At 49.3% G+C, this 27,421-nt stretch overlaps 1 protein-coding gene across 5 annotated transcripts in view; it reads right to left on the bottom strand.

The window, feature by feature from the left end:
* The window catches only part of LOC138825342 (rab11 family-interacting protein 3), a 61,374-nt gene that overhangs the window by 6,037 nt on the left and 27,916 nt on the right, over positions 1-27,421 (bottom strand). For 2 of the 5 annotated variants that reach the window (XM_070019761.1, XM_070019758.1), the window contains exons 4-9: positions 20,320-20,531; positions 13,782-13,931; positions 11,252-11,386; positions 8,093-8,128; positions 2,692-2,785; positions 1,563-1,666 (exon numbers count right to left, since the gene is read on the bottom strand). In XM_070019761.1, the coding sequence (XP_069875862.1) occupies positions 1,563-1,666; positions 2,692-2,785; positions 8,093-8,128; positions 11,252-11,386; positions 13,782-13,931; positions 20,320-20,531 (731 nt within the window). Of the gene's footprint in view, positions 1-1,562; positions 1,667-2,691; positions 2,786-8,092; positions 8,129-11,251; positions 11,387-13,781; positions 13,932-20,319; positions 20,532-26,759; positions 26,818-27,421 lie in introns of those variants that run through there. The other 3 variants (XM_070019760.1, XM_070019762.1, XM_070019759.1) reach the window with 3 other exon arrangements.

Here is a 27,421-nt window from a genome sequence, read left to right as displayed (position 1 = left end):
AAGACCACAGGGGCCCACAACCCTATTTGCCTTCATCACAGCGGAGGTGGCAGACACGTACCACAAGATCCAGATTATTTTGTATTCAGATGAATGTGTGGGAGGGAGTCATAACTTTTTGTCTAGGATGGCCCCACACCGAGACTTTCCGTATCTCTGCTTCCAAAGGAGCTGGGCTTACAGACCCAAGGCACCATACCTAGCAAAAGCTTTAATTCAACAGAAGAGTTGGTGAGGGAAACTGAAGATTTATCTATTTTATTTTTTGTCAGTTTTGGGGCTTGAACTCAGTGCTACTTGATTGTTTATGGCTGGTATGCTACCACTTGAGCTGCATTTCTAGTCCTGCTTTTTTCTTTTTTGGTAGTTAGTTGGAAATAAGAATCTTGTGAACTTTTCTATCTGGGCTGCCTGGCTAAGAGAGAACAGGGACAAAAAGTCAAAATCAGAAATTAGGAAAATGAAATGGGAGGGAAGTTTTAGGTTTATTATGATCAAAAGAATTGAAGAGAGATTGATGGGGCTGGGAAGGTGGCTCAGTGGTAGAGCGCTTGCCTTGCATGCCTGAGGCCCTGGGTTCGATTCCTCAGCACCACATAAGAAAAAAGCTGGAAGTGGCGCTGTGGCTCAAGTGGTAGAGCGCTAGCCTTGAGCTGAAGAGCTGAGGGACAGCACCCAGGCCCAGAGTTCAGGCCCCACGACTGGACCCAAAAAAAAAAAAAAAAAAAAAAAAAAAGAATTGAAGAGAGATTGAGTAGAGAGACCAAAAAGGTTCTAAAACTAGAGAGGTAAGTTTCCTAGAGTTATAGGCTAAACTCTAAGCACTAATCATAGAAAACAGTGAGCCTCAACTCACCACATAGAGGCTGGAGAGAACCAGCAGTGCAGGCTTCTGCACACGGATCAGCTAGCATCGGAGCACATCTCTAACCCCCAGGAGCCTTACTTCTAACCTGGCACACCCAGCCCTACTAAGCCAGCACCTGCAGGCAGGGTAGAGTGGGGATGAGCACATCCTTTTTTTTTTTTTGTTGGTCGTGGGGCTTGAACTCTGGACCTGGGCACTGTCCCTGTGCTCTTCAGCTCAAGGCGAGCGCTCTAACACTGAGCCACCTTTCTCGCCAATTCACTGGATAATTTTTTTTTTTTTTTTGTCGGTGGGGCTTGAACTCTGGGCCTGGGCACGGTCCCTGAGCTTCTTTTGCTCAAGGCTAACACTCTACCACTTGAGCCACAGCACCACTTCTGGATTTTTCTGTGTATGTGGTATTGAGGAATGGAACCCAGGGCTTCACACAAGCTAGACAAGCGCTCTACCACTAGGCTACATTCCCAGTTGTCTGCTATTACTTGAGCCATGCTTCCAGCTCTGCTTTTTGCTGTTAACTTTGTAGACAGGGTCTCAAAAACTTCTGCCTGGGCTGGCGTCAAATCATGATGTCCCGGATCTCAGCCTCCTGCGTAGCCACCGGCACCCAGACCCTTGCCTTTGCACTTCAGTAGCTCTCAGCCACGAGAGCCTATCACATCGTGTGTTCAAGGCGGTTAAGGTGCTTACTCACCTGTGCACTAGCTGGAGGTTCTCCTGCCTCAGCCGGCCATGTTGCTCCCCAGCAGCCACGCTGTCCTTCTCCAGCTCTGACACCCTCCTCTCCAAGAAGACAACCTCAATAATGAGAGGATGGCTTCAGAAGTAAGTACAGAGAGGCAGAAGAGTCCACACCCTACTCCACCCCCAAGAACCCTGCTCAGCAACTATTCTGTAATCAGACTGCAGTCACAAGGGTGAACACAAGGGGCCTCCGAGGTGGTGGGGACCAGGAGCACCTTCTGACTGGTACATGGCCCACTGTGGGTCAGCACTGCCACCTTTAAGAGCCCTACTCTGCAGGACAAAATACATAGAGGAGGCCAGGACCTATGGGACGGGAAGGACAAAAACCAAGTTTTAGCTCCTCCCTCCCTCAGGAACTCTCAGTAGGAAGAAGGGAAGAAGAGAAAGGACTTTTCTCTAGTCTACAGAATGCCAGATGCCACAGAGAAGGGGCTTGCCGCAGAGGGACGGTGGGTACAGAGGGAAGCAGGTGGGTGGCCACCCCCTCCACGGCTCAGACTGCCCCTGGGGAGTGGTCTGACCAGTGATGCCCACTGCCTCACTGCTGGACTTGAGCTAAGTCCCCAGGAAAACAGCCATTCCTGATGTTGTGGCTCTGTGCCATTTACAGCCAAGTGGCCTGGCTGCTTTCCAATCCCCAGGTATCCTGGTCTTGTCTCCATTGGCCCTGGGCAGATGACTCTCTGTTATCCCATTGATGCTGCCGTCCTGAATGGACTCAAAGGTACACACAGGCACCCAGTCATGCCGGAGATGGGGCACCAGGTTCTGTAGATCCCACTGCTCCGTCCCGTTTCTTTTGGCTGGCTCTGCCCAGGTGCCACAGAGTGCCCTCTTTGCCTCAGAGCCGCTGGACCCCTTACAGACCTCACTGAGGAATATCAGGCTGACCCAGAAGAGCTAACCAGCAACTGATGACGCCATGGCTTTCTGAGCTGTCCTGACAGTTTCTCAAGGCCAGGGCAAGGCCAAGTGTCCCCAATGGCTGGCGAGCGTCTCAGACAAACCACAGGTTCTCAGATGCCAGCAACATCCCCAACACACAGGGTCCTCGGCTCCCATTTCCCATAGCTTACCTTGTCAGCAATGTCTTCCTCTAGGCCCTCTGCGGGATCTGGGGGAGGGTCCTCCAGGGCCTCCATAGTCAGAGCCCCCGACTGGTGCAGGTACCTATGGAAGAGAGTCCACAGTAGGGGAAAGAATGGGAAAAACCAAAGGACAAGCTCTTCTAATGCCAGCACTTCCAAATCCTCCTCAAAAGTGGTTTGCATTATGACAGGGCAGAGGCCTCTACTCCTGGCTGGGGGGCGGGGAGTCTCCTGAGCAAAGCATTGAACGAGAGGTTCTCCATGTAAGCTGCCTTTACCAAGGGGCTGGAAGTGAGCAGGCTGCACTCTGGTCAGAGTCCTCCCATTGTTCTTTGGACCCTAACAGTACGACCTCCCTCCCCGTCAGCTAATGGGACAAACGTACTTTGTACTTGGGCGCAATAAAATACATCATTTCTCAACATGATGGAGGCCCATCAAACGTTAATTCAAGATTTTGACTCCTGTACAGGACACCCATAAGGATTCATTTTAAACACACACACACATTTATCTGTTTGTTTATTGGTCATGGGGTGTACACACACACACACACACACACACACACACACACACACACACACACACACACACACACACACACACACACACACACACACACACACACACACACACACACACACACACACACACATTTATCTGTTTGTTTATTGGTCATGGGGTATCAACTCTGGGTCTGGGCGCTGTCCCTCAGCTCTTCGGCTCAGGACGAGCGCTCTGCCACTTGAGCCACAGCGCCACTTCCGATTTTCTGGTGGTTTATTGGAGATGAGTCTCATGGACTTTTCTGTCCTGGCTGGCTTTTTGAACCGTGATCCTCGGATCTCAGCCTGAGTAGCAAGGATGACAGGCGTGAGCCACCAGCGCCTGGCTTACTTTTTTATTTTTTGAGTGAGGGTCTAGCGCATAGCCCAGGGTGGCCTCAAACTCACAATCCTACCTCACTCCTCCTCAGCCACCTGAGGGCTGAAAGTATAGGCATTAACCACTTTGTTGACAAGTGCACCCTTGGGCTGTGACAGTTTTGGGTCCTAAGAGAAGCCATGGGCCCTAGAAGCCCAAGATGCACATGTCCTCTACAGCAACAATATCAGTAGACAGGATTTTGATCTACCCAGGTCAATAGGGAATCCTGACCCTGTAGTCCACTGGGTAGGGACTACTTCCCAGCTGCTGATGTCTTGGTTAAGTGCCAAACTAACTTCCTTATGATGTTATAGTGTCTAAAATCCTTATAGATGTGTCTGGACATACGAATAACAGCAAAGCTTGCATCTTATGGTCTTCTCATGCCCTGGAAACTCCAATACTAACCCAGGCCCCAAACCTGACAAGTCTGAGTCCAGAGTCGTGTGACCCTCAAAAGCCTCTAGCCCTCTCTGCCTTCCTCTTCCTCTCCCTCAGCAAGGAACTTCCGGCAGCCAGTATGAGGCTGAAACAAGAGGATGTTTGTAGACAGTTTTGCTAAGGATGAAGCCCAGTAAAAGAATTCAACTAACTGCTAGTGATAACTACATGAAAATGTCTACCTCATTAGTGAATAGAAAAGAAAGGTGGCACCTTTGTTCCTAGAGCCACAAACCTATATGTGCAGACTTGATAGGGGTACCCAGTGTTCCCTGGACCTACTTTGGGTTCCTTAGACTCTTGAAAGGGTGCTTGCTGATGGACACTGTGTTGGCCAGTCATCGCTCCGTACCTCCCAGGACAATCAACTCAATGTGAAACCACTCTCAGGCAGGGAGCTGCCTACCTCAGACGCAGAGACCACAGGACAGGGAGAGCACACTGTCCCCAACCACTCAGCATGGTTGCCTAGCAGAAGTGCTTTTTTGTTTTTTAACCCATGAGGAAAGGAGAATTCTTCACTTATCCTTCCCTAGTGAGGAGGCCAACAGGAAAAGGGATTGTGGGAGGCAGGTAAAGGCGAGCAGGAGGATAATGAGGTGCTGGAACTCCAAGACCTATCTTTAGCCAATGGACCTGCTGAGGGTCCAGCCGGACCTGACCCGTCAGGTGCCTCATGGAGGGCGCCAGCTCCATCTCTACAGATAGTAAAGGACGGTCAGGTCAGGGAAAGACGCATGTTGGTCAGAGGCACAGCTGGCACCGCCAAGGCATCACCTCAGCCACAACGCACCTACAAAGAGGTGAACGCTTCTGCCAAGGCATCACCTCAGCCACAATGCACCTACAAAGAGGTGAACGCTTCTGCAAAGTGGATTGTGGGAAAGCTGCTTTGTGTTTCCCAAGAATTCTGGGGCTCTCCCCAGAATTCCCAGAAGGGAAAACCTTGGACAGATTAAAATCTGCACACGTTTAAATGCATTTATGTTCTGCAGGTACACTACAGAATACGCTTCTGCTCTGTAAATCTCACTGTGAATACCCACAAGTTGGGCCTATTTATACCAAAGGTGTCTGTAAAGAGAAAAGAAATTCTTGGAGAGTAGTTCAAAAGATGTAGTTTGCCAGGCACCGGAGGCTTATGCCTGTCATCCTAGCTACTCAGGAGGCTGAGATCTGAGGATCATGGTTCAAAGCCAGCCTGGGCAGAAAAGTCCATGAGACTCTTATCTCCAATAAACCACTAGAAAACCGGAAGTGGCGCTGTGGCTCAAGTGGTAGAGTGCTCGCCTTGGGCTGAAGAGCTGAGGGACAGCGCCCAGGCCCAGAGTTCAAGACCCATGACCAACAAAAAAAAAAAGATGTAGCTCTTTACCACCCAGATTTGCAGAGCCATGAAGCTCCTCTCCTCTTAGCAGTGCATCTCTAGACACAAAGCCGGCCTGGGCCCCAGAGGCTGGGGGCTGACAGGAGATGGCTGGACTGCGTTCTTACCAGTAGCCATGTGTTTGTACCATTCTGACCCTGACTTTGGTCTTATTACTAAGAGCACAGTGCAACCCTGGCTTCTGCCCCCTCTAGACATCAGCCCTTGAGCAGGCCGTAAGAGCTGCAGGATATGAAGAGGAATTAGGACAAGCAGACCAGGCATGTCAGATCTGTGGGAAAAGACCCATAGAAATGGACAAAACCAGACTCATTATGATCTTTACGATTATATTTATGGTCTTTTTTTTTTTTGGTACGTCGTGGGGCTTGAACTCTGGGCCTGGGCGCTGTCCCTGCACTCTTCACTCAAGCCAAGTGCTCTATCACAGCGCCACTTCTGGTTTTCTGAGTGGTTTATTGGAGATAAGAGTTCCATGGACTTTCCACTGCGGGGCCTGGCTTTGAACTACGACCCTCAGATCTTAGCCTCTAGTATCTAGGAATACAGGCATGAGCCACAGGCATCTGGCTTGTATTTATGGTTTTAGGGATAAAGAAAACATCTGAAAAGCTTCTACAGTGAGAAAAAGTCACAAAGAAACAAAAATTAGAACACAGTAATTTAATCCTCTTAGCAACAATCCTAGACCAGAAACCACAGCAAGGGCATTCTTACTCCAGAGCAAAGGGCACAAGCAAAGCCATGCCAGTGTATGGGCATCCAAGGAGCAGCTTGAATCAGCTGTCCCAGAGGCAGAGGTTAGGAGATCAAGGTTCAACAGCCCAGTAAAAAGTGATATCCCCACCAGGCTGCGGTGGCTCACCCCTGTAATCCCAGCTACTCAGGAGGCTGAGATCTGAGGATCCCTATTCAAAGCCAGCCTGGGCAGAAAAGTCCCTGAGACTCTTATCTCCAATTAACCATTCAAAAACCAGATATGGACCTGTGGCTCCAAGTGGCAGGACATTAGCCTTGAGTAAAAGAGCTCAGGGACAGCAGCCATCTCTAATCCTAGTTACTAGGAGGCAGAAGTAGGAGACTCATTTGTCCATGCCAACCTAGACAAAAATGTGAGAACCTATCCAAAAACAACTAAAGCAAAACAGGGCTAAGGACATGGCCCAAATGGTAAAGCACCTGCTTAGCTGATTGGCAAGCATAGGAGTCTAAGTTAAAAACCCAGCACTAGCCGGGTGCTGGTGGCTCACGCTTGTAATCCTACTCAGGAGGCTGAGATCTGAGGATAATGGTTCAAAGCCAGCCCAGGCAGGAAAGTCTGTGAAACTCTCCAATAAACTATTAGAAAACTGGAAGTGGTAGAGCACTAGCCTTACGCTGAAGAGCTGAGGGACAGCGCCCACAGCCCAGAGTTCAAGCCCCATGACCAGCAAAAACAAAAAACAAAAAACAAAAAAACAAAAACAGAACAAAAGAAAAAAAACATCACTCACAAGGTCTCAAGAGTTATCACCTGGTACCTCTTTACTCAAGAATCTACAGAAGATGTGCTGTGCAAATAATGTGAAGGAATAAGTAGGGCAAAACGTGAAAGAAGGCAGAGATTCAACCTTGAAACAAATAGAGGAACTTGCAGGTTCTGGGAAGACCTGCCCAAGACCACAGCCACAAAGCTGGGGGATATCCTACAAGGGGGTGAGCGGGGACGGGAGGGAATGGTTCCTGAGGGGAAGTCTTCGGGCCCGACAGAGGCCTGGGCAGCACTGACTCCAGCAGTAGCTTGGGGAAACACTCCAGCATTTTACAGATCCTGAACGCTGACTTCAATGAAGACACCACTGGACAGCCCAGGTGCCCTCACCTTCAACCAAAACCCAACAAATAGCTTTAGGACCTAACGTCACCTCCGCAGAACAGAAACAGGCTGGGCAGCAAAGCAAGACTGACTGGGTTCTGAGAGGTCAGCCCCTCACTTGGGTGTACCTTATACACCTGGCCGACAGCAGATACAGGGAACGCAGCACGCACAGGAAATATGTAGTACTAGAAGGTATCAAATCTGCCCTGGAAATCCCTCCCATAACCCAATCCTTCAAGTGAGTTTCCATCCCAAACCAGGTAACTTTTTTTTTTTTTTTTGTCAGTCATAGGACCTGAACTCTGGGCCTGGGCACTGTCCCTCAGCTCTTCAGCTCAAGGCTAGCGCTCTACTACTTGAGCCACAGCACCACTTCTGGCTTTTTTTTTCTGCTTATGTGGTGCTGAGGAATCGAACTCAGGGCCTCATGCATGCAAGGCAAGCGCTCTACCACTGAGCCACCTTCCCAGTGCCTAAGAGAGATATTTCTAAAATGTTTTTCTTTTAGGGCTTGAACTCAGGGACTGGGTGCTGTCCCTGAGCTTTTGTGCTCTACCACTTGAGCCACAGCTTCTCTCTAGGCTTTTTGGTGGTTAACTGAAGCGAACAGTCTCATGGATTTTCCTGCCCGGGCTGGCTTCAAACTGTGATTCTCAGATCTATCTTCTGAGTTGCTAGGATTATAGGTATGAGCTACCAATACCCAGCTAAAATGTTTATTTCGTTTTTAAAGTATAGCTGTCAACATTCAGTAAAAAAGTCGAGGCTCTGCCTACCTTGCCACCTTCCTGCTCGAGAGCCGCTTGGCTGGGCTGTGCAAAAACCAAACAAACAGGAAAATCATGTCAGGGAGCAGAGAGAAGGGCAGGAGGAAACAGGAAGCGCAGGCTGAGGAGACAGCGGATTTAAGCATGCAGTCCCCGGTCCCAGGCAGGGCTCTATGCGCAGAACACACACTCAGCAAGACCCAGAATTCCAGACTGGAGGTCAGGGCTGGGCCCCAAGCCTCCACGTATCATCTCATAACAAATGGCTCTCAAGCTACACCATGGCCCACCCATACTTGGCCACCAAAGGTTCCCAGTGAAACAAGACACAGGCCTGCCTGTGACAGGAGAACCTGTCATGGTTGGCCCCAATACTTCATACTCAAAACACCTATGGGACAAGGGATTCGAGAAACCATTCCTGAAGCCAGTCCAATAACACATACATGTTGTCCATCTAGTTTAGCCAAATGCACCTCTTGTTTCTGTATCCCATAGTATCACCTCCCTACTGAACCAGCAGAAGTCTGACTTATCTCTGAGCACTGGAGCCATGCCTCACCAGCCTCCCCATCTCTTTTGAGAGCCAAATCTACCTGCTGCGTTGTAGGCTGCGCCAGTCATAGGTTCAATACCTGTGGCCTTGGGTCAAATTCTTAATATTGGCTCTGGGGAAATACATTGGCACCAGGGACTCATTTTCTGTTGCAATGTTACGATTTACCAGTAGAGGGCACTGGAGTGACGATGCAACCCTTTTAGCCCACTGGGCTCAGCTCTGCCGATGTTCAGCAGCTCAGGAGACAGGAACACAGAGATTGGCAGCCCAAATAAAGCCTTCTACCAAGTTGTACATGGTAGACCTTAATCCTGAGAGCACAGCAGGTATGATGTCTTTGCCACTCAGTTTCTCATGGTCTTCCAGGTCTGTAGATGCAGATATTGATCGCATTTCCTAAACAATGCGTGAGGGCAGACTGCAGTGTATCTGTCAGCCTCTGCATGGGTACATCTCTGGGTAGAAAAGACTTCAGTTCCTATAAAATTAATTGTTTCCACGGAGATTCTCAAGCATCTGTAGACACAGCCCACTAGACATGACTCCAAAGACTCTAGGGAAGGTTTAGCCTAAGCCCCTTTATCATACATACAGTGTGACCATGGAGCTACTGTGAAGTGATCCATGGAGACCAGGACACAGGACTCACACTCCTGTTCCTCATGTGGCTTCACAGTCTGCCCACTTGAGCAGAACCTCGTAGGGTGAAAAGACCCCAGTGGGCTTGCTGCTTGTGCTAAGCCACATCCACCACCCCACAAGGCCAGGCTCATGTGGAGGCAGGTTCTCAGCAGGGCAAGAGATTATCATCTCCATGTCAAAATCTTTGGAGAGAGCTGAGGGACAGAGTCCAGGCCCAGAGTTCAGGCCCCACGACTGACCAAAAAAAAAAAAAAAAAAAAAAAAAAGTGTTTGGAGAGCAAGAGTTGAGACACATTTCTTCTTTTATAACACGCTGCACTCCAACAAAGGAGCACATAGTTCCTCGCTTGCCCAGAACAGCACACAAAATGCCTAGCTGAAGATGTAACAGGAAAACTGGCTTCTCTAACACGCAAGCCAGGCGGGCGCTGGTGGCTCACGCCTGTCATCCCAGCTACTCAGGAGGCTGAGATCTGGGGATCGCGGTTCAAAGCCAGCCCGGGCAGGAAAGTCCGTGAGATTCTTATCTCCAATAAACCATTAGAAAACCAGAAGTGGCGCTGTGGCTCAAGCGGTACAGCGCTCGCCTTGAGCTGAAGAGCTGAGGGACAGCACCCAGGCTCAGAGTTCAAGCCCCATGACCAACCAAAAATAAAATAAAATAAAGTTAAAAACAAAAAACAAAAAAATTAAAAACAAAAAACTGCAAGCCAGTAAGTCTTGAAATCACCACCAGATTTCCTCAAGCCTTCCAGGGACACCCCTGGAAGAGTTTCTGCTTGTTAAGGTGGCCAAGACCCCACTGTACATCAGATAGTCTACACAAACTCTTCCACTAGCTCAAGGCCTCTTCTAGGAGACCATCCTGGATGGCTGCATGAAGCCCACAGCACATGTGTCCCGCACCAGCCTGCGCACCTGGAGCAACTGCATAGAGTACCATGTGTGGCACACCTCCTCTTCAGCCAGAGGCTCACAGGGCCAACACCCGCCAGGCACTGGTCAACACTACAAGCTAAACCAACAGCACGCCCAGGGTATGTCAAAGTAAGTAAATGACCTGAAAATCTTCCCCCAACAGGTTTGTGAAATTGTAGCTCCCTCGAGTGCTGGTTTGTTTGGGCTTAGAGAGAGAACAAAGGGATGGGATACAAACTACCAGGTAAGAAGAAAAACAGAACTGGCCAGGGGGAAGAGCAGGCACAGCTCCTAGGCGTAGGGGAGCATGGGGCCCAGCCTTGATGGCAGAGTAGCCACACCAGGCCTGCACCATGGGCAGACTACAGCCCCCTTACAGAACAGAGGGTCCCACAGCACACACCATCTGGATTAGCCTAGACTGCAGAAAGCTGGTCACACATCTGCTTCAAAGAATTTTAAATTCCCCACTTCTCCCTAATGTGACTCAGTTAAGGAGATTTTTTTTTTTTTTTTTTTTGGTTGTGGGGCCTGAACTCTGGGTCTGGGCGCTGTCCCTCAGCTCTTCAGCTCAAGGCTAGTACTCTACCGCTTGAGCCACAGCGCCACTTCCGGTTTTCTGGTGACTTTGATAAGAGTCTCACGGCCTTTCCTGCCCAGGCTGCTTTGAACCGCGATGCTCAGATCTCAGCCTCCTGAGTAGCTGGGATGACAGGCGAGAGCCACCAGCGCCCAGTTGATTTTTTTTAAACTAAGATGCAAGGCGTGACCTCTTGCACACTGGACTGTTTCTTCCCACAAAGACTATGGCTAGCAAGACTACCACATGCACAGGGGCGCGGAAAAGAGTAACAGGCACAGCTCAGGGCATGCAGGAAGGGGCCCGAATGAAGGAAGAGTCCCACTGTCTGGAACCCTCTTTGGGTCGGGCGTTCAGGCTGGTCAGGGTAATCACAGCCGGAGCACCCTGGGTCAGCTCAGCATGGAGGCAGTGACCGCCAAAGTCTCCCTCACCCCTAGAACAAAGCAAGGCCATGCGCTAGTGTTACCTATTCATCTCAAGATCATTCAGGCGGGCAGAAAGGTCCTCAAGGCGGTTGATTTGTTTGTGGCACTGGCTACAGTAAAACTCAAAGGCCTCATCAGTGAGGATGTTGCGCAGCTTTGAAGCAAGTGGGTCGGAACTAGAGAGACAGAGTGTAAGGTCATAAGAGGAAAGGGTTTGTCAGGCTATCTGTGCCATGAGGAGGATGGGACAGGTGCTAGACAAAAGCAGGCTGGAAGAGAAGGAGCTGTGGGAGGCTCCCCTACATCCGTCCAAGGAGCCTGTGGTATCTACCATCCCTAGCAGGGCTCTGCAACACCTGCCCTCACAGGTCAGCAAGAGCCTCGCTAGGAAACAAAAACCTGCCTGACGAGAAGGTAAGGAGCACACAGCATTCCTCTCTGCGTAAGTGGATCTATGTGGCAGCAAAGGTGCCTCCAGGGAGCACTGTGCTTTTGTGGTTTTGAGGAAGCTCTCAATACACAGTCCTGGCTGGCCTTGAACCCCTCATTTTCTTGCCTCAGCCTGTCAAGTGTTGGGATTATAGTAACATGCCACAACTCACGGTAGTATTTTAGTTAACTATCTCAGAAACTATCAAGATCAAGAACAATGTCTAGATGGTACACCATCAGCAGATCTGTGTTAAAAACAAAAATAAAACCTTTAGAAGTTAGCTGGGTGCTGGTAGCTCAATATATATAATCCTAGCTATTTAGGAGACTGAGATCTGAGGATCAAGGGCCAAAGCCAAATCTCCGCATGCACATCTGTGAAACTGGGAACGTGGCTTAATGGTAGAAGGCTTGCCTAGCATGTATGAAGCCCTGGGTTCGATTCCCCAGTACCACATACATAGAAAAAGCTGTGGCTCAAGTAGTTGAGCACTAGCCTTGAGCAAAAGAAGCTCAGGGACAGCGCCCAGGCCCTGAGTTCAAGTCCCAGGACTGACCAAAAAAAAAAAAAAAATCCTAAGGCACAGCACCTGGGCCCTGAGTTCAGGCCTAGAACACAAAACAAAAACAAAAGACAACTGGAATTTATCCTCTGTGCTGCTAGTTGGCCTCCTGTGACTTCCTACCAATGGGTTCTTGGTAGCACGAGTGCACAGTGATGTTTCTGGTCTCAGAAACCAAGGTCTAGGAGGCAATGCCATCCCTAAGGCACTGGGAGCCACAGACTGTTGGAAACTAATCTGGAAGTTGATTTAAAGAAGGGTGAGAGGAAAACATAATACGTAGCAGGGAAATTCTACTTTAGACAGAAAGTAATGAAAAAACCTAGACAAGAGACAGATAGGAAGCGTGCCACAGCAGGACAGACAGGGACTCAGAATGCCCGCTTTTGTGGAGGAGCCCACTGTTTCCCACCAATGTCTCTTCTCAGAAGGGAGAGCAGGCAGGGATGCCTTAGAGGGCTTGCCCACAGCGAACAGCAGCTTGGAGGAGGCACCCGGGTAAGAAGAGGAATCCTGGCTCAGTTAGGGGCCGGCCTTCTTGACACTGACCTCCACAGCTCTAGCTACGACAACAAACAGCAGCTTTACCGATGTTGAGACTCTGCTGCTGGAGAGGATTTCAGGGCCCAGGAGAAAAAGGGAGAAGCAGCAACACAGATGGTACCTCCAACCAGATCTGGGCTCTACAAAGACCTAGGGGCGGGTGCAATGCGGATAAGAGCTGGCGGCCCAGGTCCCCTGTCTGCAACGAAGCCAAGTAGACTCTGAATTCTGCTGTATCTCCTCAGGCATAGCCCTAAGAGAAAGTGATGGTCTTGTTGACTAGATGTCATAGCCCTAAGAGAAAGTAATGGTCTTGTTGACTAGATACCATTCAGCTTATTTATTTTTATTTTTTAAAAAAGGCCTGCACACTGTCTCTGAGCTTTTTTATTCAAAGCTAGCACTTTATCACTTGAACCACAGCTTCACTTCTGGCTTATTGGTGGCCAACTGGAGATAAACAGTCTGGCTTGAATCCCAGTCCTAAGTAGCTAGGATAACAGGCATGAGCCACCAGCACCCAGTTCGTTTATTTAAACCCAGATCTTCCAGAGAATTTGAAGACATCAGGTAATTATAAGAATATGAATCCAAAACTGGGAGGGAGTGAGGGAAAGGGGGACACTGTCCAAAAAGAAATCTGTTCTTTTCTTGATTTATGTAACTAACGGTAACCCCTCAGTACTTCACCTTTATAATAACCATAAAAAAAATTTAAAAATGTGAATACAAAGACTGGCCTGCGATTCTACAACCTCCCTCAAAGTCAGCACTCAGAACCCCACAGGCTGAGTTCCAAGCGTAGCTCTGAGCTACGTGGAAGCAGAGGTTGGGAGTGACTTGGGCATATGACTGGGTGAAAGGGAATGAAGCCAACCTTCACCCCGGCACAAACTCAAAATCCCTGAATGTGGTATGTTTAAGGACATGGCATTGAATAAAGCAAGACTCCTCCTACCAACTTGTGAGCTCAGCAAACTCCCGATAACTAAGATAGAGTGGGAGAAAGACCAAGCACAATGCAGGGTATCACCTGGGGGTGAGAAAGGAAGGGTCGCTGCAGTCCAGTTCACCGTTGCACATAGTCTCTGGGGACAGCTCTGCTTCACTGCCCTCACCGTAGTCCTCAAAATGCTCTTCACCGCCAATCACCATCACAACAGCCTGGCCACACGAGCGCGACCTGCAGAGCACAGAGAAGTGACCCAATCAGGAGCGAACTAGGCCAAGTACAGGCCTCAGTCCTACTTCCCAAGAAGCCATGCTAAAAACAAACCAACAGGAACAAGTGACATCAATCTTAACAACGTGTTGCACTTAGTCCCAAACACAGGAAACAGCCCCATTTTAAGGTGGTATTCCTCTCAGAAAAGGAAGACCCAGGCACTAGAACAACGGCCCTGTCTAGAAGCAGCCAGCAGGGTCAGAAAAGTTTGAACACTTTGATCCCGACCTTCAGTGTTAAGCAGGGCTGCCAGCTCAGTCTGGTACCATGAGACCATCCCTGGTGGGCCAGGGTGAAGAACACCTTGTACCAGCTGGTTTAAAAGTGTGGTGGGACATTGTGTGCTGTCATACTAGTTCCTCTTAACTGGCAGATTATTTTCAGTGGTCAGCAAAAGTCCAAGATGTATGTATGATGAATGTGTGTATTTTTGTATTAGTCACGGGGCTTGAACTCAAGGCCTAGGTGCTATCACTGAGCTTTTGTGCACAAGGATAGCACTCTACCACTCGAAGCACAGCTCTACTTTTGGCTTTTTGGTGGTTAACTGGAAATAAGAATCTCACAAAAATGCCAGCACTGGTGGCTCACACCTATATTCCTAGCTACTCAGGAGGCTGATATCTGAGGATCAAGATTCAAAGCCAGCCTGGACAGGAAAGTCCATGAGACCCTTATCTCCAATAAACCACTCAGAAAACTGGAAGTGGCGCTGTGGCTCAAGTGGTAGAGCACTCACCTTGAGCTGAAGAGCACAGGGACAGTGCCCAGGCCCTGAATTCAAGCCCCATGACTGGCCCCCCCCCCTTCAAAAAGAAATCTCACAAAAAGCCAAGCACTGGAAGCTCACACCTGTAATCCTAGCTACTCAGGAGCCTAAGGGATCTAGGGATCATGCTTCAAAGCTAATCCAGGCAGGAAAGTCTGTGAGACTCCAATACAATAAACTACTCAGAAAAAGCCAGAAGTGGCACTGGAGTGCTAGCCTTGAGCACAAAGAGACTCAGGGATACCACTCAGGACCCGAGTTCAAGCCCCAGGACCGTCAAAAAAAAAATCTCACAGAAGGCCAGTGTTAGTGGCTCATGCTATAATCCTAGCTACTCAAGAGGTTGAGATCTGAGAATCACAGTCCAAAAGCCAGACTAGACAGAAAAGTCTAATACCTCCAATTAACCACAAGAAAACTAGAAGTGGCTCTGTGGATCAAAGCAGCAGAGTGCTAGCCTTGATCGAAAAAGCTCAGGTTTAACACCTAAGCTCTGAGTTCAAGCCCCACAACGGACCAAAAAAAAAACTTAAACATAGATCTTCCCTACAACACAGTCCTACCACTCCTAAGCATTTACTCAAAACATTAAGTCAGCACATGGCAAAGACACTTGCGCACCCACGTTCACCGCAGAACTATTCACAATGGCCAAGTTTTGGAAAGAGCCCAGATGACCTATGATACATGAGTGGCTAAATAAAATGTGGTACATATACACAATGGAATTTTACTCATCCATTAGAAAAAGATTATGTCATTTAAAGAACAATCTATGGACCTAGATAAAACCATGTTAAGTGAGATAAACCAAGCTCAGACACAAAGGGTACATGTTTTCTCTTATACATAGAAGTTGGATCTAAAATAAAACTTACACAGTTATATGACAATTTATACAGGACGCTAAGACTACAGGAGGATGCCCTTAGTGGAGGAGCACAAAGGCAAACTCTTCCTCACATTTGTTGTTGTTGTTCATGGGCCTGAACTCCAGGCCTCAGCTCTTCAGCTCAAGGCGAGCACTCTTCTACCTGAGCCACCGCACCACTTCCAGCTTTTTCTGCTTATGTGGTACTGAAGAATCGAACCCAGGGCCTCATGCATGCAAGGCAAGCACTCTTCCACTGAGCCACCTTCCCAGCCCCTCCTCCGAACACTTAAAATACTTTTATCAAAATGAATTCCAAGAAAGAGACACATGGTTTTTTTGTTTTTGTTTTTTTTTTGGGTCCGGTTGCAGGGCCTGAACTCTGGGCCTGGGCGCTGTCCCTCAGCTCTTCAGCTCAAGGCTAGCACTCTACCACTTGAGCCACAGCACCACTTCCAGCTTTTTTCTGTTTGCTTATGTGGTGCTGAGGAATCAAACCCAGGGCCTCAGGCATGCAAGGCAAGCGCTCTACCACTGAGCCATCTTCCCAGCCCAACATGGTTTTTTTTGTTTGTTATTTTGGTCACTAGTAGGAGTGGTGGTGTTTTTTGTTTTTTTGTTTTTTCTTTTAGGGGGGAAAAAAAAGGAGCAGAAATGAAGGGAGGAAAGGTGAACAATCACGATCATGCTATTGAATATAAGCTATGTGAAAAATGAGCGATGCAACTGTGCAGGGACAGGAGGGAGACACTGGGGAAAAGCACACAGAAGGGTGACATTCCAAAAAGAAGTGTACGCATTGCCTGACTCATGAAGTGGCAGGCCCTCTGCATAACACCCGAGTAATAACAGTAAAATTACATTTAGAAAAGAGTGCACTGGGCTGGGCTGGGCTCGGTGGCAAAGCACTTCCTAGCAAGGGCAGTGTTCTGGGGTTGATTCCCAGTACCAAAAAGAAAAGGCAAATACAAAAGTGCATAGGGCCCAAAGATACCATACTGAAGCACAACCTGGAGGACCTAGGCCAACACGAATCAGCGCAATGCTGAAATAAAGGAAACAGTGTATGGACCCAAGAATGGACAGAGCACAAAGAACATGCCCTCTCCTGCTACCACCATGACCCATGGACATCCCACACCCACCATGACCCACGGACACCCACACACCCACCATGACCCACGGACACCCCCACACCCACCATGACCCACGGACACCCCCACACCCACCATGACCCACGGACACCCACACACTCACCATGACCCACAGACACCCTCATACACCCACCAGGACCCACAGACATCCCCACACCCACCATGACCCACAGACACCAACACACCCACCATGAACCACAGACACCCACACACCCACCATGACCCACAGATACCCCCACACCCACCATGACCCAGACACCCCCACACCCACCATGACCCACGGACACCCCCACACCCACCATGACCCATGGACACCCACATACCCACCAGGACCCACGGACACCCCCACACCCACCATGACCCACAGACACCCACATACCCACCAGGACCCACGGACACCCACACACTCACCATGACCCACAGACACCCTCATACACCCACCAGGACCCACAGACATCCCCACACCCACCATGACCCATGGACACCCACACACCCACCATGACCCACAGACACCCCCACACCCACCATGACCCACGGACACCCCCACACCCACCATGACCCACGGACACCCACATACCCACCAGGACCCACGGACACCCACACACTCACCATGACCCACAGACACCCTCATACACCCACCAGGACCCACAGACATCCCCACACCCACCATGACCCACAGACACCAACACACCCACCATGACCCACAGACACCCACACACCCACCATGACCCACGGAAACCTCCACACATACCATGCCATGACCCACAGACACCCTCATACACCCACCATGACCCACAGACACCCCCACACCCACCAGGACCAACAGACACCCCCACACACCCACCAGGACCCACGGACGCCCCCACACACACACCAGGACCCACAGATACCCACACACACACCATGACCCATGGACACCCACACACCCACCAGGACCCATGGACACCCACAAACACCCACCATGACCTACAGACACCTCCACACACCCACCATGACCCACAGACACCCTCACATACCACCATGACCCACAGACACCCTCACACACCACCATGACCCACAGACACCCTCACACACCACCATGACCCACAGACACCCTCACACACCACCATGACCCACAGACACCCTCACACACCACCATGACCCACAGACACCCTCATACACCCACCATGACCCACAGACACCCTCATACACCCACCATGACCCACAGACACCCCCACACCCACCATGACCCACAGACACCCTCACACCCACCACGACCCACAAACACCCCTACACTCACCATGACCCACGGACACCCCCCCACACCCATCATGACCCACAGACACCTCCACACACCACCATGACCCACGGACACCCCCACACCCACCATGACCCACAGACACCCCCACACCCACCATGACCCACAGACACCTCCACCCACCATGACCCACAGACACCCCCCCACACCCACCATGACCCACAGACACCCCCATACCCACCATGACCCACAGACACTCCCACACACCCACCATGACCCACAGACACCCACACACACTCACCAGGACCCACAGACACTCACACACCCACCATGACCCACGGACACACACACCCACCATGACCCACAGACACGCAAACACAAGAACAAGTCTGTTAGACATCCATCTGGGAAAAAATAGCCTCTATATAATATCACACAGAAAAACTAGTTATGTGAATTGAGTTTGAAACTATTTTAAAGGGATTCAGATATAAACATTTTCCCAATGAAATACAAAAGCACTACTAAGGGGCTGGGAAGGTGGCTCAGCCGTAGAGTGCTCATCTTGCACGCACGAGGCCCTGGGTTCGATTCCTCAGCACCACATAAGCAAAAAGAAAAAGTCGGAAGTGGTGCTGTGTCTGGAGTGGTAGAGCTCTAGCCTTGAGCTGAAGAGCTGAGGGACAGCGCCCAGGCCCAGAGTTCAGGCCCCACGACCGGACCCCCCCAAAAAAAATACACTACAAAGTAAAAAGGAGACTTACAGAGTGTAATTAATACAACGCAACAAACCAGGGCAGGCTGAGCCCTGCCACAATCTGGCACTGTAGACAGCTGGGTTTTTGGTTACACCCAGCCAGGCCCCTAGTGGTCTGTGACTGCTTCTACATCTCCACAGCGGAGCTGGGAGCTGCCAGGAAGAGGAAGCAGAAGCAAGCATGCTACTCTCAATGAGATCCTGTTGTCTTCAGACCAGGGGAGAAAGCCATCCAGGGCAAGCAGTTAGACAAGAACAGGTAATCTAGATGGGGTGCAACAAAGACATGAACATGAGCATCATGTCCGCTAGCCCTGGCTTTAAGAACTAAGTTGACTGGTCAACAGGTAATATAGTTTAAACAAAGCAATTTGGAGGAAAAAGGGGAATAAGAAAGAGAGGAGAGAAAAGATGCAAAATAGAATGAATGCCTAAGCTTAGTACTTACTGCTTTGCAATACTATTCAGCCCCATCTGAATGTAAAAACAGAAACAGGAACTTAATTCAGTTTGTACTGTAAAAGGAATCTTAGGGACTGAAAAGAGTTAATGCAAATTCCAAATCATACTAGGTATTCTTTGGTCATGGAAGGTTTGTAATGGTCCTCCAAAATGTCAAGTAAACCCATTATTTTCCTTTCTAAAAAAAAAAAAGAACTATGTTGACAAAACCCAGAAGACTAAGTTGGTCTTATAACTTCTATAAACCTAATGGCATTTCCCAGGTGCAACATTAAAACCTGAGTTTTCCGCTGTCCAGAGGAGTATTCGTTTCCTATGGGGAGATCAGCTGGAAGAGAAACCACTTACACATCCTGCCTCCTCTCTGCAGGGCCTATAGCTCCGTGCAGCTAGTTCTCACTGGCATTTTCCAGGTGACTCAAGATCGAGGGCCTTTTCCTAGTTGATTGCACTATTTAAAAAAATTTTTTGTGGTGCTGGGAAGGTGGCTCAATGGTAGAGCGCTTGCCTTGCATGCATAAGGCCCTGGGTTCGATTCCCCGGCACCACATAAGCAGAAAAAGCCGGAAGTGGGGCTGAGGCTCAAGTGGTAGAGCACTGGGCTACAGCTGAAGAGCTGGGGGACTGTGCCCAGGCCCAGAGTTCACGCTCCACAACCGACAGAAAAAAAAAAAAAAAAAAAAAGGGAAAAATTTTTGTGCTGGTCCTGGGACTTGCACTCATGACCTGAGCCTTTTTTGCTCAAGGGTAGTGCTCTACCTCTTGGGCCACAGTTTCACTTCTGGCTTGTTGGTGGTTACCTGGAGATAAGACTCTCACAGACTTTCCTGCCCAGGCTGGTTTCGAACTTCCATCCTCAGATCTCAGCCTCCTGAGGAGTTAGAATTACAGGTGTGGGCCACTGCCTTTGAGCTTTTCTTTGGTGAAGTGCCTGTCCAGAGACCACGCAGGCAGGTTCAGTTCTGCACGCAGGTAGCAGGTACAACTCGACAAGGGGATAAGAAGCAAGACAGACACAATGTAGCCGAGATCCCACCCACTACCCCAGAGGGTCTCCTCCAGGATGCCCATGGTGGGGAGGACTGCGGGTACAGACCTTCCCGGGAGCAGCAGCAGCGCCCCGTGGCCCGGCTCCTCCGTGGTGTCCAGGCACTCCGAGGGCACGGCGGAGCCGCCCGCGCTGTCGGCGTCCCCCTCAGGCTGCAGCTCAGGGTGTACCAGGGTGCTGGTGTCCTCGTCTGTGAAGGTCTCACACTCGCTGTAGGTGCTCTCAGAGCCCATATATGCGCTGTCCGTCACCTCGTTGGCCTGAGAGAGACCACCAGTAATCAGTCCGGTCATCCACAAAGACCACACTACAGCAGGGGCATGGCACCAGCAGAGGTCCACCCCCGGAGACGCGAGTACTGGCTCTATGGTGGTAGAGCACTTGCTTAGCAAGCATGAAGGCCCCCAGTTCAAATCCTGAGTACCATCAGGAAAAGAGGAAATCAAAATAGGATCCTATCCACATTTCTATTTTCTATTTTTCTAATTTTTGTGCTTGTACTGGGGCTTGAGCTCAGGGCTCATACTCCCATTTGCCCTTTCTGCACAAGGCTAGCATGCCACCACCTGAGCTACAGCTTCACTTCTTTTCTCTGTTTTTATTTTTTTCTAACTACATTTCTATTTTTTTTGTTTTATTTTGTTTTTGGGTCCGGTTGTAGGGCCTGAACTCTGGGCCTGGGCGCTGTCCCTCAGCTCTTCAGCTCAAGGCTAGCGCTCTACCACTTGAGCCACAGCGCCACTTCCGGCTTTTTTCTTTTTGCTTATATGGTGCTGAGGAATCGGAACCCAGGGCCTCATGCATGCAAGGCAAGCGCTCTACCACTGAGTCACCTTCCCAGCCCCATCTAACTACATTTCTAAACTGAGATAACAGCTTATAAATCAAAAGCTTTTGTGAGAGTGAGGATGTCTGTAAGCACTGAATCCACACAGTCAAAGGTGCTTTATGACTGAGCTATACCCTAATCCCATGATTATTATTTTTTTTGTGTGCCAGTCCTGGGGCTGGAACTCAGGGCCTGGGCACTGTTCCTGAGCTTTTTTTTGCTCAAAGCTAGTGCTCTACCACTTGAGCCACAGCTCAAAGCCACTTCTTACTTTTGGGGGGGCATTAATTGGAGATGAGTCTCACACACTTTCCTGCCTAGGCTGGCTTTAAACCGTAATCCTCAGATCTCAGTCTCCTGATTAGCTAGGAGCCAATGACTCTCAGCCTTTTTTTGGGGGGGAGGGGGAGTCAGTGGTGGGGTCTAAACTCTGGGCCTGGGCGCTGTCCCTTAGCTCTTCAGTTCAAGGCTTGCGCCCTACCACTTAAGCCAGAGCGCCACTTCTGGCCTTTTCTGCTTATGTGGTGCTGAGGAATGGAACGTAGGGCCTCATGCATGCAAGGCAAGCACTCTACTACTGAGCCACCTTCCCAGTCCCCCATGATATAGGTACATGTATAAAACCAAACAAAAATATGTGGAAGCCAGGAGCCTCTGGCTCATGCCAGTAATCCTAGATACTCAAGAGGCTGAGATCTGACTATAGTCCCAAGCCAGCCTGGGCAGGAAAGTCTGTGAGACTCTTATCTCCAATAAACTCCTCACAAAAAGCTGGAAGTAGCACTGTGGCAGAAGTGGTAGAATGCTAGACTTGAGCAAAAGAAGCTCAGAGACAGTACCCAGGACCAGCAAAAAAAGAAAATAAATAAAAATTTTTAAAAATGAGCTGAGCCTGGTGGCACATACCTATAATTCCAGCACTCAGGAGGTATGAGGCTGAAAATCACAACTCTGAAGTCAGTCTACATAGCAAGTTTCAGGCCAGGCTAGGAGACTCTCTCAACACATAAATACAGAATTATTTTTAAAATCAGCTAAATAAATATGCCTAAAAACTGGAAAGCACCCTAACATCAGAAATAATGCTAGCAGAACTGGGCACTGGTAGCTCCCACTGGTCACTCTAGCTACTTCGGAGGCTGAGATCTGAGGATCATGGTTCAAAGCCAGTCTTGGCAGGAAAGTCTTTTGAGATTCTTTTTTTTTTGGGGGGTCCGGTCGTGGGGCCTGAACTCTGGGCCTGGGCACTGTCTTGAGTTCAAGGCAGGGCTCTACCACTTGATCCACAGCGCCACTTCCAGCTTTTTTCTTTTTGCTTATATGGTACTGAGGAATTGAACCCAGGGCCTCATGCATGCAAGGCAAGTGCTCTACCACTGAGCCACCTTCCCAGCCCTTGTGAGATTCTTATCTCCATTTAACTACCAGAAAAGCAGAAGTGGTCCTGTGGCTCAAAGTGATAGAGTACTAGCCTGAGCAAAAGAGCTCAAAGATAGCTCCCAGGCCCTGAGTTCAAGCTCTACAACTGACAAGAAAAAAGAAAAAAAAGAAAAGAAAAGAAATAATCCTAGCAAAAAAATTTACAATAGCCTATAAATTCAGCCTATTGCTTTGAAATTCAAAATAAAGGTCTAACTACTAAATCAGTCAGTTATCGAGCCAATTCTGTCAACTAGCTAAATGACTACCTTCCCAACAAACGTTTTGTTCTTACTCACAGGTAAGAACAAAGCACCTAGCATAGGGTCTAATATGTCACCATAGACAGACACTTCTGGACTACACAGTAATGTTTGCAGATTATAGATCTAAAGAATCATTGAACAGAACATTTTTCTATTTAGGAAAAGTAGGCAATATCGCATGCTTATAAGATTCTATGGCTAACGATTTACAAACAAGTAAGATTTCAGAGAAGTCACACGTCTTACAGGAGAAATGTGCCCTTTGCCCTCTGGGTCTGCTGGGCAGACTACGAGGACACCTTGTGCCACTTGAGCCTCCAAGACTCATTTGAAGAGACTCAGACCTGTGGAACACAGCTGAAGAGAAACTAGCTCTACCCGGCCCACCAGCCATACGACCTAAGGTATGTAGCTCAACCCTCAAGCCTCATCTACAAAGGAAGCTAGAAATGCCAACCTCCCAGGAGAGCCCCTCGTGCAAGCAGGGGATGACACAGGAGGTGCTTTTCAGGGCACTGGAACAAGACACATGCGACTGGAAAACCCCCGCCGGCCGTGAAGAAGTCAGAAGTCAGGATAAGTTGGAACAACATGGACTGCAATATTCTGAGTATCTGATCGTGTCCCTCAGATTTCCAAATGAAAGCTCAAATGTTACCTAGAATCTATAAAATTCACAAGAACTAATTTCTAATTCACAGAAAGCATCTACTTCAAAATCTGAAACTAGGGACCCATCTTTGGGGCCCCTCTCTAAATGGAGAATCTTACTACTCTCTTTCACGGCTTTTCACTTTCAAATGAACATATTCTGTTTATAAAATATAAATGTGAAAAAATCTGAAGTTAACAAATGTACACAAGAGGTCCAGATCCAATGGTATCTCTCACCCTGGGTGGCGGTCTCTCCTGAGTAAGATGGGCCAGGACACACACCAGGGCAGGGCCAGCTCTGGTCTATTTGTGGGAGACTGAGCCAGAGAGACAAGAAAAACATGCAGATCAGGCATCTATGTGGGGCTAGGATGAAGCCAGCAGCAGGACACAGGACTCAGTGTGGGCTTCTAATGTTATGTAAGAAGAGGCTGCTAACAACCCTGACCGCGCTGCACACTCCCACGGAAATGTGCTGCCAGAAAGTTGTAGTTACAAACTCACCCGGGGGCATAAGAAAATCCTCCATAGACTCTAAAGGAGGATCTTGAGTTCAAGGCCAGCCTGGGCAAAAGCAGTAAAATCCTGTTTCAAAAACAAAGATACAAGCCAAGGGCCAGTGGCTCATGCCTGTAATCCTAGCTACTTAGGAGGCTGAGATCAGAGGATCAAGGTTTAAAGCCAACCTGAGCAGCAATCTCCAAAGAACCACCAGAAAACTGGAAGTGGCACTGTGGTTCAAGTGGTAGAGCACTTGTCTTGAGCTGAAGAGCTCAAGGCCCAGAGTTTAAGCCCGCCACCAACAAAAAACCAACCAAACAAAAAAACCCACAAAGATACAGCTAGTGCTAATGCCAGTGGCCCACACGAGTAATCTCTTCAATACTTGGGAGGTTGATTGTGCTGGACCAAAAGTTCCAGGTACAGCTGAATGCAGCTGTAATCCAGCATAAGAGAAAGGTAAACAGGAAGATTGTGATTTACTCCCAACAGGTGTAAACGTAAAACATATTCAGCTGGGTGCCACTGGCTCACGTCTGTAATCCTAGCTACTCAGGAGGCTGAGATCTGAGGAACAAGGTTCAAAGCCAGCATGGGCATGAAAGTCCCTGAGACTCTTATCTCCAATAACCTACTCAGAACCAGCTGGAAGTGGTGCTGTGGCTCAAGTTGAAGAGCGCTAGCCTTGAGCAAAAGAAGCTCAGGGTCAGAGCCCAGGCCCAGAGTTCAAGCCCCAGGCCCAAGGGGGGAAAAAAAATTATTATTCAGAAAAAATAAAATGGTTGGTGGCATTGCTCAGATGGTACAATACTTGTCTAACTAGTATAAGGACCTACCTGCCTAATACTGCCAAACCCACTACTGCCAAAAGAAAAGAAAAAAATCTAAAACAAAAAGAAACAACACTGCCCCCAGTACACAGAACAGCCACATGGAGATTCTTCCAGCACTTAATTCTAGAATAACGGGAGCAGACGGTGCCGAAGTGCTAGACCCTCACCAGCAGAGCAGTGAGGTCTTCTTCAAAGACCTTGGAGCAGGCTAACAAAACTTGGACCCTGGGCTGGAAAGGCGGCTCAGTGGTAGAGCGCTTGCCTAGCATGCATGAGGCCCTGGGATTGACTCTCTGTGTATGTACCACATACACAGAAAAACTTGGAAGTAGTACTATGGCTCAAGTGGTAGAGAGCTAGCCTTGAGCAAAAGGAGCTCAGGGACAGTGCCCAGGTCCTGAGTTCAAGCCCCAGCCCCAGGACTGCAAAAAAACAAACAAACAAACAAAACAAAACACCACCCTAGCCCCAAAGCATTGTCAACCACCTTACTTATGGTAGACATCCACTGCTTCTCCTTGGCCATATGGACTCTCTTTCCAACAACAGCTCAAGCTTTTTTTTTTTTTTTTAAATTTTGTTTTTGGGTCCGGTTGTGGGGCCTGAACTCTGGGTGCTGTCCCTCAGCTTCAGCTCAAGGCTAGCGCTCTACCACTTGAGCCACAGCGCCACTTCCGGCTTTTTCTTTTTTTTTTGCTTATGTGGTGCTGAGGAATCGAACCCAGGGCCTCAGGTATACAAGGCAAGCGCTCTACCACTGAGCCACCTTCCCAGCTCAAGCTTTTATAGTAACAAACCAGCCTTTTCATTCCCTCAAGCACAGCTCACACAGCCCAGCAGAGTGCTTTTCTTCCCAAGAAGGAAGGAACTCTACACTAGGGTCTGCTCCAAGTTCCTGCTCAACCTGTGTGAAAGGTAGTGTCCTTGTGGGTGAAGTAGCCCTGGAGCTTAGGGCTACTCAGGGTGGGATTAACACTCCTCTAACAGGAGAGGCAAAGGTGGTGCCTATACAACTCCCACTGAAAGGAACAGGGAGGGTATCCCAGCCGCGTGACTACCTGGGACAGACTCCGAAGGCAGCTGCTGGTCCTACCTTCGACTCCTCATTTCTAAAGAGCTGGCCAATGGTCTCTCCTGATCTGCTGCCAGGTCTCACTGGGGTGAATACAATTTGCACTTACCCTTGTCTGTTAGCCCTCACACACTCCCTGGTGAGTATAGGGCAGTAAAAAGCCCCTGCTCAAAACCACACATCTCCACGTTGCTCACTCCTTGTAACTTATTGGACACAACCAGAGACAGAAACTCTGCTAGAGAGCCCCAACCAGTGAAGACGGCATGCACTCAAGTGCCAGCATGCTGCCTGCCCTCTCCTGAGCCTGTCTGGCTGCCTGCTATGGAGTACAGCATTCTACATAAACACCAGTGCGCCAGTAAAATTTGTTTTCCTAGGCTCTTTCAAGAGAGGTACAAATCACCCTGGAGCCTGGTACTCGGCCACCGTCCACCCATTACAATTCAAAAACAGTACTCAGCAGCCTTACCCCTCAGGTTATACCTGCCAGCCACCCAGAACCCAGCTGTGCCCAAAAGCTGAATCTACGCTACCAATTGGTAAAAATGTTACTAATTAACACCATTCAGATGAACTCACTTGTCAATCAAAACTCATTCAGAGCCCTTGACCGCGTGATTAAATCGCCAGTGGACAGCGAGGCCCATGGCTCGATCCAGGGGTGGCCAGCACTGCCTGATGGCCTCCCCCGCCCAGATGACGGTGCTTTTGTCCCCGAACCTCTCATCCAGGGAAATCAATCCTGAGCACGCGTGCCTTCACGTCTCCTCTTACCCTCAGACGCCAACGGAGCGCCCTCACAGGCCGGACCGCACAAAGGCCCCGGAGAGCACGCTCTGCCGCCGAGACGGCCTCCCTACTTACCGCACACCCCAGCTGACCAGGTGCTGGCTTTTCCCGGCTGACCTTACCTCCTATCTGTTCATTGCCTTCCTATTTGTTGGTCACGCTGAGGTTTCTGTAAAACCCATGTGACCATCTGAAGGTTAAGCACTGCCTGGGAGAAAGTTTAACTTGCTCCCAGACATGCTCTGTTAGGCCTCCCACTGGTGATGGTCAGGGAAGGAGAGGCAAAGTTCAGGAAGTGTCCTTCCTGGCCTTAATAAACAGCGAGGGCTCTAAACAGAGCAGCTTTGTTTTACATTTTATAATCTTTCTGATTACATTTTTTTACAAAAGACACATTTCTCATCAGTCTTTTCTCCAAACCCCAGAAGTGGGAGGAGCAGAGGCACACTGTCTTATGCTGGTCTGTTCATTCTGTGACTTCCCTACTACCTTCCAGCAATGCTGACAAGCAGGCTCTGTCCCAACCCCTTGGCAGCTGCCCAGAATCTCAGCATTCTTTTTTTTTTTTTTTTTGGGGGGGTGGTCCGGTCATGGGGCCTGAACTCTGGGCCTGGGCGCTGTCCCTCAGCTCTTCAGCTCAAGGCTACTGCTCTACCACTTGAGCCACAGCACCACTTCTGGCTTTTTTCTTTTTTGCTTATGTGGTGCTGAGGAATCAAACCCAGGGCCTCAGGCATGCAAGGCAAGCACTCTACCACTGAGCCACCTTCCCAGCCCTCTCAGG

Source organism: Dipodomys merriami, unplaced genomic scaffold, assembly GCF_024711535.1.
Source record: "Dipodomys merriami isolate MVZ:Mamm:240054 unplaced genomic scaffold, mDipMer1.0.p SCAF_137, whole genome shotgun sequence".
Lineage (NCBI taxonomy): Eukaryota > Metazoa > Chordata > Mammalia > Rodentia > Heteromyidae > Dipodomys > Dipodomys merriami.
This window is presented reverse-complemented; position numbering and strand designations above follow the sequence as displayed.